The sequence below is a fragment of the Ambystoma mexicanum genome, chromosome 8 (assembly GCF_040938575.1).
Source record: "Ambystoma mexicanum isolate Mex_15411 chromosome 8, UKY_AmexF1_1, whole genome shotgun sequence".
Taxonomy (NCBI): Eukaryota; Metazoa; Chordata; class Amphibia; order Caudata; family Ambystomatidae; genus Ambystoma; species Ambystoma mexicanum.
In genome coordinates, this window is record NC_090929.1 from 442,495,340 (window position 1) to 442,509,808 (window position 14,469).

Sequence of the window (14,469 nt, forward strand, 5' to 3'; positions counted from 1 at the left end):
TTAATAGTTGACCTTTTCGATAAACCAACCACAAACTGGTGTTGCTTGCGCTTTAATTAAAAGTGTTGATACTATCCCAATTCTGTGCTAACCATTTTATTGCCTTCCAACACACAATCGGACTGGAAATCTGTAATCGAACAATAGATCACTGCATTGTTTCCCAGCTCCATAAGCGAATTAACTGTTTGATGATGTTGAGTACGTGATGATGTAAAAGCTAATGAGGTGTTCCTCTACATACCATTACAGCAAAGGCGGCACAGTTTTAGAGCAGGGGTACAAAATGAGATGCTCCACATATTTTAGCCAGTATAGTCAATTGTAAGGGATCATGGGGGCGGGGAACAAAATATTGACCCACGGATTATCTACCCCTGCTTTAGAAGCATTTTGCATTCAGGTAAATAAGGCGGCTTGTCATGTGGCAACATTACTCACCTTCTATTACCACTACTGGTAAGATGCACAATATAGTTAAGGTCTGCTTGTAACACATGTACTTAAAGTTCTGCTTAAATCTACGCTCACTGTTCTCCTCTGTAAGATTCAGGCATAGAACCTTTGGCAACTCCAATACTAGTTCATGTGTTCTATTTCTAATGCTGGCCTCTCTATCTCTAACATTTGATTGCTAATGTTGTTTGGTAATCATGTCTGTGTGCTGAGGAGTGTGTAGAAGGCGGCCATAGGTTGGGGAAGTGGCCGAACTGTGAGACCAGCACTGTCTGCTGTACCCTAGTTTTGTTAACCTATTTAAACAAGTGTGTTCTGTCTTGCCAGAAGTTGGCGAGAATTTAATGACGAAGAGTACCGGAATCACTATCAAAGTAATGTTTTTTGTATGTCAAAAGTTTGTCTTAAAGTCCTTAACAACTTGATCCCACCCCCTGTTTGTCCCTCTTGCTTTTCCAACAGAGTTCACAGGAAATGAGACATCCCCAGAGTTGATGACTGAGACCTCTGCAGGTTGCCGAAGTTTTGTTCCCTACCTGTTTTTCCTCCTGTTTTGAATTTAGAAAGGCGCTGGTCTCGCATCCTTTCTTTCATTTCTGCATGCATTGCAGCATTTACATTCTGACCAGTGTCATTTTTTTGTTTCGCTTTTAAGCATGTCCCTGCACACACTACAGCTTGTTTACTCATGACTCGTCACCTTTTTTTTTCCTCTGTGCATATGTGCACGCTTTTGCCTTTGGTCATTCTAGCATTTTCAAAAGGTATCAGTCCTAGCCAGATATAAACAATTTTATACAGTCCTAACAAATTATCCAGTAGGGTTATCCTTCATGCCAGTCTGTAGATGGAGTGCTAATGTATCGAACCACCAAAATAAAATTGCCTAAATTTTGTAAAACTTAATATACAGACATATTGATGCACAAAGCACCATCTTTAAAGGTGCTCCCTTGTCTTCTGGGGTTTTTCTATGCAAATTGGAAAGTAAAAAGGAACCACTATTCACACACTATCTGAAACTGTTAAAGTTGTCATTAAACTAAACATATTTAAATACAGGCAAAATCTGCATCGAGTCGAATGAATCTTAAAATGGGTGTATTTCCTTCAGACCTCTGCCACAATGGAAGATGATTGATACATCCCCTTGTGCGAAACAAAACAAAATCAATGAATGTTGTGCAACACCTCTAAAGGCAGCAATCTGCCCAAGTCTTAATATCGTAATTTCTCTTACATGGTCTGTTTTGTGTGAATCGAAACATTTTGAGACTCCCATTGTTCCTTTCAGTCGTCAGAAACATTTTGTAAAGATTTGAGCTGAAAAAGTGTAGACTCCTTGAATCAGCATTTGAGATCTGAAAAATGCATGATAGTGCATTTCTCTTGTATTTGTCTGAAGGCCTTTACTCAGCTTCTGAAAAATGACTTCATTCAGTTGCTGTAATTTAGTAAATTATTAACTTAACCAAGCACAATTTTGCTGCAACTGTTTCACTGCACCAGAAGGATTTAGAGTGGATTGTAAAATTGCCACTAGACTGGTTATCTTTGGGGAAAAAACGAGTTTTGGGCTTTTGAGAAGTCCCAGCATTCATCGCAGAACATCATTGCAACTACATTTTTAGGAATGGCTTGCCCGTAACTAGGATGGGCATGTAGTTATAGTGTTTTTATTTTGTTTGAAGTTGTAGAAGCATATTATTGCAAACCTAACACTAACAGTGAAGCCTGGCACCAATTAATCCAGAAAGTAAAGTCGATTGGATGTTCCCCAGATGGTATTTAAATAAACAAGATGCTAGTCTGTTATGAGGTGTATGCTTAGCGAAGTTGCCGCTATTTTGACTTTACTTAGAATTGGGGCTGACAGGATCTCCAGCTGGGACAGTTATGGCTCCAGGTAAAGGTCAAGTTCGGGGTAGTGCAGGAGGTGGCTGTGGTGGTTTTGCAGCACCCAACTCACTGCTCTTGTGAAGATGTTTGGTATGCAATGCTCAAATTATGTTTAATATTTTGTCAATGTCTGGGGTAATGGCCACCACGGTGGTATTGGAACACATTCTTATTGGGTCTGCACTGTAGATTGTGTTGTTTAGCCCCTTTCATTCCTGTCTTCTGGAGAAGCAGTGTGTTGGCAGTTTGCTTTAAATGTGATTTTACTATGAAAAGTATGCAATGTTTGTGTTTCTTATGGCCAGGGAGGTGGACCTGTTATATTTAGAAAATGGTGGCATGCTCCAAGACACAATTTCACTCCACTGGGGAAGATGATTTGTGAGATTAGCCAATGATATGATGACAATGAATAATGCAAGATTAAATTCACTGACCAACACACTGCTTTGATGCTGTTAACGGGGGGCCACAATTCACCCATGGCTGCTTCGACTTTGCAAGATATTCACATTTAAATACGGTATAAATGCCCTATTTACATCTAGGCTCTGAAGGGACTGTTCTGCTGGAATTGAAAGGCTCGGAACGCTTATTGGAATGGAAATCAATTTGAAAAGGAAGGAATGTTGAGTATTTAAAGGGAAATCTTTTTTTGTGAAGGTGTTGGGAACACAAGGACTGTATACCATTCATGCTCCTCACCAAAGTTATAGTGACAGAACTCATAAATTCCTAAAATTCCCACTAAACCTGCAGGGTGAGTTCCTTAGTTTCTCCAGAATGGGGTCTGGCATGGATTTGCATGCTCCTGAATATTCCCCGTCAGACTGGGAATCCTCAGTAAAAGGAAAAAGTTTCACATAAACTGTATTTCTCCTCTAAACCAATCGCTGTCCCCTGGTTCATGCCCCCATTCAATGACAGTCCTCTTCCCAAGCCCCTCCTCTGGCAGCCATCTTTATATTTTTACCTTGTCTCGTACGGAAACGGGACCCGTTGTCCTTGAAGTTCCGCGCCACTCGAGCGAAGATTCCAAAAGGCCCTTGGACGTATTTCGCACCCTCTGACCATGATGCAGGAGGAGGAGGGAAGGTCCCTCTTCAGGCCCTGCACCAGATGCGGGCTACGGAATGTGTTTGTGGAGGACAAGCACCTGCAATGCCTCTACTTCCTGCACTTGGACCACAAGGAGGTAGAATGCAAGATATGCCTCAGTTTCTCTAAGAAGACGACGGACAGGCTTAGTAGTCTGGCAGTGTGGCTTAACGCCAAGGCCTCTGACCCATGCTCCAAGCAGGGTCATGCCTCACCCGGGACCGGCCGGTCCGAGGAGCGGTCTTCTAAATCCTTTGAAGTTGCCTCATCCATGGGAGCCCAAGATCAGGCCAAGAGCTGCAAGTCCGAGTCCACCGGGTTCGCCCAAGGTGGGTAGGGGGCTATCGACATCACCTTCAGCCTCCATTGCCAGCAGGCAATCGAACTCCTCTTCGAAAAGGAAGTCATCTACCCTGGCTAAACTGTGAGAATTCAGAGGAGCCGCGGAAGGAAGAGAAGGCTGAACAGTCCAAGCATGCTCAACCGGCACAGGTAAAAGACCTAATCGGCGACTGCATTGACTGCTACTTCCACAACAGCTAAGTGTCCTTACCACCAAGGTTCGACACCACTGCAGTGACTTTGGCAAAGTCTGCAGGCACACCACAAAGGGGGAAATCGGCTCAGGTCCTGGTTCAAGACCCTCGGGGGAGGCGGGGGTGCGCAAGGAGGTCCCAAAACAGACCTCAGACCATCGACCAAGCCATGGAGGTCTCGTCCGCGGGTGATGACCAGGAGTCCTTACACATGGTCTACGAGGACATGGGAGAGGACGACGGTGCAGGGCCTAGTTTTCCTGTTCTGCCATCTCAGCCAAGGGACATTTCCCTGGATATTCTGTCGACTCTACACACCTTGGTGTCAGAGATCCAGTTGAGGATGCCTCTGGCTCGGTACCTGTGGTTCCCCAGGTCCCCTATCAGCCTCCAACAAAGAAGAGGAAGTGTCACCAGATGCCCCCATTTCAACCTCTGCCACCACGTCGGGCCCCTTCTTCCCAGCAGACCCAGTCACTAGGACGGATACGGCCACGAAGACGGATGAGGACTAGGATATTGTTGCAGTGGACGGTGAATCTCCACTTTTGGATGCTCCATATAGGGTGTCCGCACCAGATGAGGTGGGATCGTTCCACTCCATGATCTCCAGAGCCTCTGAGCTATTCCAGCTGGTGCCCGAATAACCCAAGAAGGAGGCCTTCTTGTACCAGAGTCACAAGGCCAAGAGGAAGACTATCATGGTGGTGCGCCTTCTGGGCGATATTTGGGATGAGAACCTGGACCTCATGAAGAACCCTTGCACAGCTCCTGCCAAATGGATAGGCTGGCGAAGAAATATAGGGTGGCTGGCCCGGCACCCAAGTGCCTGAGGTCTCAGCCATTGTCTGATTCGGTGGTATCAACGGCTGTGAGGAAACAGTCGGCCAACCCGTCCTCTGTCCCTCCGGACAGCAAAGGGGGGTGGACATCATGGGAGAGGAGGTGGTTTATACCGCAGCATCCACTATCAATGCAACCAACGCACTGGCGATCCTGGCCAGGTACGACAGGGAGTTGTGGTACAAGCTGGTGGTCGATTCTGGAGTTCCTCCCCGATAAGGAGACTGGGGCAATCACTCTTCCAGGAAGGGAAAGTGGCGTCGGATCACAGTGGCATTGGACGTCGCCGACACAGGGTTTCGACAAATCTGGGAACGGTCTCTGCCTTTGTCGCCAAGCCTGGATGAAAGTCACGAATTTCTGCCAGGAGATCTAGGCGAAGGTGCTGGACATGCCCTTCGACAGAGAGAACCTGTTTGGGAAAGTCGTTGACGAGTCCCTCAAGGCCATCAAAGCAGCTACAGAGACGGCCCGTTCCCTGGGCACTCTCCAGCAGCACTGCTCTTCTTTTCGCTCCTCCAGGGGGAAAGTCAAGCAGGTCCTTCAAAGGTTTCTCAACTTCGTACAGACAGCCTTCCAGATCCACAACCCAGGAACCCACAAAGGTCATTCCCAGGCTTACGTTGGCAGGGCACACCGTTGCCCGCAGGAACCGAAGCAAGCCTGAATCGGCGAGACGTCTGGGGCCCCCACTCGTGCACCCCAGTGGGAGTCCGGCTGACTAGGTTTGTCAGCGAGTTGAGAAAGATCATCACTGACAGATGGGTGCTGGATGCTCTTGCCCAAGTATACACCCTGGAGTTTCAACGCAGATGTCCGCAGAGCCCTCTGGTTACCTGTCGGAAGCACCACATCCCTCAGCTCCTGGAAGAGGTATGGGCCATGCTGCGAAAGGGGGCGCTAGAGCTAGTGCCCCAATGGCTTTGTGGCTCTGGAGTATATTCCAAGTACTTTCTGATCAGAAAAAAGACTGGGAGCTGGAGGCCCATCCTAGATCTACAGCGTCTGAACAAATACCCAGAGTCCCAAAAATTCAGGATGGTCATGTTGCAACACATACTCTGCCAAATGGAAAGAGGAGAATTCTTGAAGTCGTTGCACGTGGAGGACACCTACTTCCATGTCCCCATTCACAAGAAAAATCAAAAGTTTTATGATTTGTGGTGCAGGGACAGTGCTACCAGTTCAAGGCCCTACCTTTTGGTTTGAAGTCAGCCCCCCAGAGTGTTCACGAAATGCCTGGCACCGGTGGCAGCCCATCGAAGTCTATAGGGTATACTTATTCCCGTACCTGGACGACTGGCTGATCAGGGACCACTCACGGGAGCTGGTTGACGGAACACACGGAGGCGACTGTCCGGCTACTTACTGATCTGGGATTCTCCGTCAACTATCCAAAGTCCTGCTTAACATCATCACAGAACGCGCTGTTCCTGGGTGCCAGACTCAATACAGTGTCTTTCCTGGCGTCGCCCCCAGAGGAGAGGATAGCAGCCATTCTAGGGAAGGTGCAACGGCTGTCGTCGACGAAGAAGGTCACAGTGCTGGCCATCAAGTTGTTACTGGGCATGTCGTCCTGCATCTACCTTGTCCGGCGCTGCAGGTTGCAAATGAGAACCCTTCAGGAATTCCTGGACTCCGTTGGGTACAAGTGTCCGGAAGCTTCACTGACAAGATCTCGCTCAATGAGTTCTGTCTGGTGGTAGTATGGTGGGGCGTTAGCTCCAATATCGCCCAAGGCATGCAATTTCAAAGCCCTCCTTACCAGGAGACGGTCACCACGGACGCCTCCCTAGAGGGATGGGAAGCACACACCGGAAGTCTGCACGCCAGAGGCCTGTATCTGCCAGAGAAGAGTGATTTTTATATCAACGTTCTAGAGCTACGGGCAGTGTTCTGGGCCTTCAAGTCGTTCCCGTCTCAGGTAAGGCAAGGTGGCGAGGATCCTCACAGACAACACCACCACCATGTTTTACATCAGGAAGCCGGGGGCACTTGATCCCCGGCGCTCTCCAAGGAAGTGCAGGAACGTCGGACTGGGGATGGTCCTCGTTCCTCTCAACCTGGCAGGAGTGGTGAACACTATCGCAGACTCCCTCAGCAGGGAACTGCGCTCCTTCCAGGAGTGGGAGCTTCGTCAGGGTGAGGTGGACCTCCCTATACATCAAGTGGGGCAGAACCCAGATTGATCTGTTTGCGACGGCAAACTCCAGTGCCAGAAGTTCACCAGCAGATTACATCAACCGAGGAGCCTGGGAGAGGCCTTCTCCTTCCTGTGGGAACGGCTGTTTCTGTGCATGTTTCCTCTCCTGCTACGAGTCATCAACATATACTCAGTGTCAATGCAAGATGATACTAATCGCCCCGGCATGGCAGAGGCGGATTTGGTACCCCGACCTTCTCAGCCTGTCAGCGTCCCCTCCGGTCAAGCTACCCGTAGTTCCGGATCTGTCCCCAGAGCATAAGTGATCCTTCATCACGACCTGGGATTGCTGAACCTGAGGGCTTGGCCCCTGCAGCCCTAGCGTTTGGATGGTATGCTTTGCCAGCGGACTGCAGGGAGGTCCTCACCAGGGTCGGGGCATCGTCGAACTTGAAGTGCTACGGTCCCAAGTGGAAGCGTTTTGCTACGTGGTGCAGGTCACAGAATATTACCCCTCTGAGGGTCATGGCTCCACAGATCCTTCCATACTTGCTATCCTTGGCCATAGCCGGATTGGCTACATCTGGCAGCGATCTCCCACCAGGTCACCAGGAAGATCTTCACTTTGGTCCCAGGATTTTTCATATCTTCCCCCAAGCCAAATTGTGGCTCTGAAGAGGCTCATGAGGGACTGCTTGGAGCCTTTGCATCAAGCCCCACTCAAATGTATCTTGCGGATAAAGGCTTTCTTTGTGGCCATCACCAGGCCCTATCCTGCAAGCAAACGTACCTGAGTTTCCACAAATCGAGGGTGGTGCTGTGTACGCATCCCTCTTTCATGTCGAGGGTTCTGTCGGAATTCCACCTCAGTGAGCCTTTGGTGTTGCCTGTTTTTATCCCCAAAACCTTCATCACCGGCAGAAAAGGCCTTGCGCTCGCTCGCTGGACGTTGCTCGTACCCTAAAGTTCTACGTGGCAAACACAAAGGATTTTCGGAAGACTTCACAGCTGTTTGTGAACTTTGGTTCTGTGTACCATGGGAATGCATTGTCGAAGGCTTCCATTTCAAGGTGGGTCTCCGGCTGCATCGGTTGACACTGCTGCCTGGCCATCCGGGAGCCCGCTCCACCAGGGCGATCGCTGCAACGATGGTGTTCCCGCCTGTTTTGCCCCTGCCAGACATATGCAGGACTGTTACATGGAGGTCCACGCACACCTTCACGAAGTTCTACTGCGTTGACCGGTATTCCAGGGAGGAGTCCAGAGTTGGCCAAGCAGTGCTACACAACCTGTTGCTTGAGGTGATCCTATTCCAGAGGTCAGAGTTAATTGCTTCTGTAGAGCTTTACCACCTCCCGTGGTTTTGTAATGGTGTACTGCTATGTACTCGTTATTCATGAGCATGTGAATCCATGCCAGACCCCATGCTGGAGAAGGTTTAAATTACTTACCTGTAACTATTGTTCTCCAACATGGGTCTGGCACGGATTCACATGCAAACCCTCCCTCCGACCTCTCTGCGACTCTTCTTGGTTCATACTGCCACTTTATGTGCTTACCAAATCTGAAGATGGCTGTCGGAGGAGGAGCTTAGGGGGGAGACTGTCATTGGATGGGGCAGTATGACCCAGATGACAGTGATTGGTTTAGAGGAGAAATACTCTTTTTGTGAAAGTGCAACGTTTTTTTCTTTTACCGAGGATTCCCAGCCTGACTGGGAATATTCATGAGCATGTGAATCCATGCCAGACCCTTGCAAGAGAATAATAATTACAGCTAAGTAACTTAACCTTACATACTGGACCTAAGAGAAACGCGCTCACCTCATGGTTACCAGTGGCAAAATATTTTCCATTTCCTTTTTGTAAAATGGTTTCTGATGCTTTCTAATCTGCTTGGAATCCCATGCTGTGCATATAGTCGGGGCATCTAGTGGTAATCAGAGTATTGCATCTTTCTTTTCAAAGATCAAAAGGTGACGTGTAGTGCACCTAAAATCCCTCATGCATCGAGGTCTCATTGTTTTTTTCCACCCAACTAGTTGGTCGCCTTATGCGGAGCTCACAAGAGTTTTGATTGCTCAATAGTTCTTTCGTTGTCCCATGACCGATGGTCATCTAGTCTTCGACTGCTTCGTGGACTACTACGCTGAAGACATCCACTGCTGTTCGGCAACTGGTGCATTGATCGATTCTGTCAACCGTGTGGCCTCGACCCTCCGGCCAGGCCCTTGCAGTAGAGAGAGTGGGGCCCTGGGTTGATTCTTTCTAAGAATGCATTTCTTTTTCCCCCTCTTACACTTTCTGGTCTGGCTGCCTTTCACCTCTACTATGGAGAGGATTCCATTTAAAATGTTGTACGTCGTGCAACGGAAAAAACCCTTGTAAAGACACCCATGACAAATGCAATAGGTGTTTACCTCGTGACCATGTTCGTCCCAAGATGTTAAAAGATAGGCGGACAAACCGGTGGGCGGCCTACGCAATGCAGGTTGAATGTTGTTCCCCCGTTGGCGCTGTCGCTTTGAGTGATGACACGCCGTCCAAGGGCGCGTCAGCTCCTAAGGCTTCGGTTGACGGTGGAGTCAGCAACCACGTCCATGCGTACAGGCACGTCGAAACCCACCCTACAGCAGCGAAATTACGCAAGAGTCTCGCGACTATTATTTCAGCAGCAGAACAGCCCAGAAGCACCCCCTTTATGGATAAAATGTCCCAATTCATAGACTTCTCAAAAAGATGCATTACTCCCAAGACACCTAGGGAGGAGCACTCCTGCCCCATTACACCAAAGCTACAGAAGCTTCCAATTCAAACCCAAACTCACCAGGAGGAGGTACTCTAAACCATAGGAAATCTATGAGGACAATCCTTTCAGTCATGAGGACAATCCCTCAGGACACAACGGACCAGTGCCTATACTTGGAAAAGGATCAACCAGCAGATCAAGGGCCTTGGCTCTCACCCACTCATACCCCAGACCCAGACATTATTTGTCTGGGCCTACCTTCCTCACCTTAACAGAAGCAGCCATCGCCAATAAATGACCAAATGGTATTTAAAGCCATCCTACAGAGAGCCGCAGACCATTTTCAAATTGCCACACAGCAGACTGTTCAGAACTCTGATTTTATTGACATCCTCCAAAGAAAAACCTCCCACAAGTCAGGCTATTCCTCTGCTGAACTCCATAAAGAAACGCCTTGCTCCTTCCTTATTGTCTCCTTCCCTCACAAGGGCTGTCAAACCTCGGATTGAGAAACTGTTTCGCCCCTTTCCATTAGACCCTGTGTATATCTGAGGTCATCCCACACTGGATTCTCTGGTGGTTACAACCATCAGAAAAAGGGCAGGGGTTCCATTGTCTACAGCAGAGGCTCCCCCGGATAAGGACTGCAAAAAACTCTATACCCTTGGCCAACACAATACCACATCTGCAGCCTATTCAACCAGAATTGCAAACAATACTACTCTTCTCGCTAGTTACAGCAATGTGCTATGGGGCCTGCTTCAAGAAGGCCTCCAAGAGATCCCTGAACCAGCGCGATCACGCCTCCTGGCGATAGTCTCTGAGGGTAGACGGGTGACACATAATATTTTCAAAAACACACTAGACGTTGCTGAAACTGCAGGACGCGCTCTGGCACAAGGAACTCTCCTCAAGAGACACGCCTCGCTAAAAAATGCATGTTTCAAGCCGGAGACTAGGACCTCCCTGATAAATAAGCCCATAGAAGAAACAAACTTGTTTGCTAAGGCTGTATGACACCTTGGAAACGGCTAAAAAAGAACATGAAATGCTGAAATCGCTCCATCAGATAACAGCCACGCCTTTCTAACCGTGGGGTGGTTCAAACTCTTGTTCCTTTCGAGGTCAGTCCTACTCCCGATCTCCCCACAGGCAATATGGTGCTGAAGGTACCCCATGGTCCTCTGGACAGGGATCAGCTAGCAACAGCCAATATCGGCAAAGAGGACAGCGCAGAGGTAAGGGTATAGGCAGAAACTCCACCCCAAGAGGCTCCCTGGCCTCTGCATCAAAATGACTTACCAGTCCGGGTTCCCTCCCATGCCTCCCTCGTCGGGGGAGGATTGCCATCATTCATTCACACATGGGAGGGGATCACATCAGACCAGTGGGTGCTCAAGACCATCACCCACAGTTATTGCATCAAGTTCCACCGGTCCCCTCAATACCATCCACCAAAGAGCAGACGCTGATCACCAGCACACCCTGCTGGAAGAGGTGCAGATCCTTCAGGAAAGGGGCGCCATAGAAGTCATCCCCATTCACCAAGTAAACAAGGGTATTTATTCAGTGTACTTCCTTTTACCCAAAAAGGATCTCACCATGCCCCTGTGTTAGACTTGCGCCCAGCGAACAAATAGGTCAAACTGCAAAATTTCAGAATGACAACATTGCAAGAAGTAATCCCACTGCTGGGTCAGGGGGATTACATGGCAACCTTGGATATGAAAGATGCATACTTTTATATTTCAATGATGCCAGCAAGCAGAAAAGTACTCAAGGTTCATGATAGAGGACGCGCACTATCAGTTCAAGGTTCTTCCCTTCGGCATTGCCTTGGCTCCACGGGTGTTCACGAAGGTACTGGCAGTAGTAGCTGCTCACCTGCGCAGGCACTCCATCCCAGTCTACCCTTACCTCGACGACTGGCTAATAACGGGATTCGTACAGAACATGCCTAACAAATGCCCAGAAGATGATAGATCTTCTTCAGTCTAGGGTCCTTGATCAACGAGAAAAAGTCCAGCCTAGACCCAGCCAAGTCAAACAGTTTCTGGGGGCTCTAATTCTGACCAAAGACGTTCTTGTCCTTCCCTCAGAGTGTTCAGAACATGCTGTTCCAGATCCCTCACTATGTAGCCAGTCGCGAGGTGACCATACACAAAGCCATGCAACTGTTGGGGATGATGGCCTCCTGCATTTACCTAGTTTCACACGCACGTCTGCGCCCCATGCGAGAGTGGCTCTCGAGCCAATGGTGTCAGGCCAGCGGACAACGGGGCGATCTAGTGTTTGTCTCGCCAGCCCGTGTTCAGTCTCTGCAGTGGTGGTCAAGGGAAAACCTTCTGCAGGGGAAGAACTTCACCACCCCCGCAGTAGAAGCCACTCTCACCACAGATACATCTCTGACGGGGTGGGGCGCTCACCTCCATCAGATGCCGCACAGTGTGGTCCCCAGCGGCAGCATCCAAGCACATAAACTTGTAACTGCTAGCAGTGTTCAAAGCCCTGAAGGCATTCCAAACACACCTCCAGGGAAGACCGTTTTAGTTCTCACGGACAGTACTACAGCCATGTATATTACCTAAGCAAACAAGGCGGCACTCATCCTCCAGGGCTATCCAAACTGTCACAGCACATATGGAAATGAGCTCTCAAACACAAGTTGTTCTTACTATCACAATACGTGCCAGTGGAACTCAATCTTCTAACAGATGTACTCGGCAGAGACTGCCCTCTACCCGTAGAGTACGAGTGGCGATTACACAAAGACATTGTTCTCAACGTCTTCGCAGACTGGGGATTCCCAGATATAGACTTGTTAGCAACTCTGGAAACGCACAGTGCCCAGATTACGCCTCCAGGTACCCTCTGAACCGCTCCAAAGGGAACGGTCTCTGGAAAACATGGTCCGAGAAATGTGTCTATGCTTCCTCCCCTGCTCAACAGGATAGTGCACAAGATGCACCAGGAACCAATCAGGATGATTCTGGTGGCCCCGATGTGGGCCTGCCAACCTTTGTTCTCCCATCTCATGGCATTGTTGATCTCCCCTCCCAGGAAGCTGCCATGTACTTGCAACATGTTGTCGCAAGCAAAGGGGGAGACACTACATACACACCCTCAAACTCTCAAGTTAGCAGCCTGGCTCCTGAGGACATAGCGTTCGGGCACCTCCAACTCCCTCAAAGATGTATGGACATACTCGGGGAAGCACGGAAACCCAACACCAGACCATGCTACACCAGCAAATGGAAACGCTTTGTCATCTGGTGTAATGGCAAAACATAAATCCGATTGAATGCACACCAACAAATATTGTCCTGTCCCTAACTCACCTGCTAGATTCAGGCCTGGTTTTCAATTCCTTAAATGTTCACTTAGCTGCACTTTCAGCATACACCACCATGTCCCAGAAGAAAGTTTTGTGGTGGACAATTCTAGTAATAAAAGCTTTTGTGGAGGGTGTTAAGACTTCATCCCCCTATTTCCAACCCAGCTCCCGGATGGGACCTGAACATTGTACTTACTAGACTGATGGGGCCTCCCTTTGAACCAATGCACAAGGCTAGCGTTAAAGCACTCACCTATAAAGCAGCCTTCTTGGTGGCGATCACTTCTATAAGGAGAGTTTGTGAACTGCAAGCCCTTTCAGTTCAAGACCCATTTGTCTTGATTCTCGAGGATAAGGTGGTCCTGCGCACTCACCCACGATTTGCACCTAAATTTATTTCAACGTTCCCTGTGAACCTGTCCATAGAACTACCCACCCTTTTCCAGAACCCCACTAACGTGGCAGAAAGAGGCCTCCACACACTAGATGTGAGAAGAGTGGTGATCTATTATCTGGAAAAGACAAAACTAGTAAGAAAAACAAACCAGTTTCTAAATTGGCTATTTCAAAGTGGATCGTAACCTGCATCACACTGCTACACTCTTGCCAAGAGAGATCTGCCCTTTACGCCTAGAGCACACTCCACTTGGGGCATAGGGTCTACCATAGCATTCATTGCAATGTTTCACTTGAGTCCATTTGTAAAGCAGCAACCTGGAGTTCTGTACACACCTTTACACAATACTACTGCCTAGATAGACACTCTAGGTCTGATTCTCAGGTGGCACAGGCGGTGCAAAGACATCTTTTTGCTACTGTTCCTTCTAACACCCCACCACCATCTCTGGGTACTTCTCGCTAGTCTATGCACAGCATGTGATTCTAAGCAGATTAACAAGCATCAGAAGACATGCATTACTTACTGTAATAGGATTTCTGATGATTGTATCTGCTTGGATTCTCATGCGCCCACCCTTCCTTCCCTCATTGAGTAGAAGGGACATGGACATCTTACACCTTCTCGCTTCTTTACTCGGACACGCTGGTTATAAGGCTCCCTCATGGCAGAAAAAACAAAATCTGAGGGACCTCGACGCATGAGGCATTTTGGCTACACTACTCGTCACGTTAGGGATAGTGTTAGTCACGCCCATGTCGACGTCCCCTTTCGATCTTCGATTACCACTAGATGTCAGACTTTATGCACAGCATGTGAATCTACGCAGTTACAATCATCAGAAATGCTATTACGGTAAGTAATGCATGTCACATGCCACCATAAGCACACTTCATATTTTATGCAATGATGCCACCCAAAGTCCAGGCATTCACAGTGAAAAATGTATTTGACATTTACTGCAAACAGTTTGTTTGCAGTAAATGTCAAATAGGTTTCAAGCATCCCCATACTC

At 48.4% G+C, this 14,469-nt stretch overlaps 1 protein-coding gene across 4 annotated transcripts in view; it reads left to right on the top strand.

Moving 5' to 3' along the window:
• CLSTN1 (calsyntenin 1) overlaps positions 1 to 14,469 on the top strand; it is an 842,090-nt gene that overhangs the window by 650,239 nt on the left and 177,382 nt on the right. For 2 of the 4 annotated variants that reach the window (XM_069610016.1, XM_069610015.1), the window contains one exon: positions 919 to 969. The exons of the other annotated variants lie outside the window; for them this stretch is intronic. In XM_069610016.1, coding sequence (XP_069466117.1) covers positions 919 to 969 — 51 coding nt within the window. The remainder of the gene's footprint in view (positions 1 to 918; positions 970 to 14,469) is intronic. 4 annotated transcript variants of the gene reach the window in all.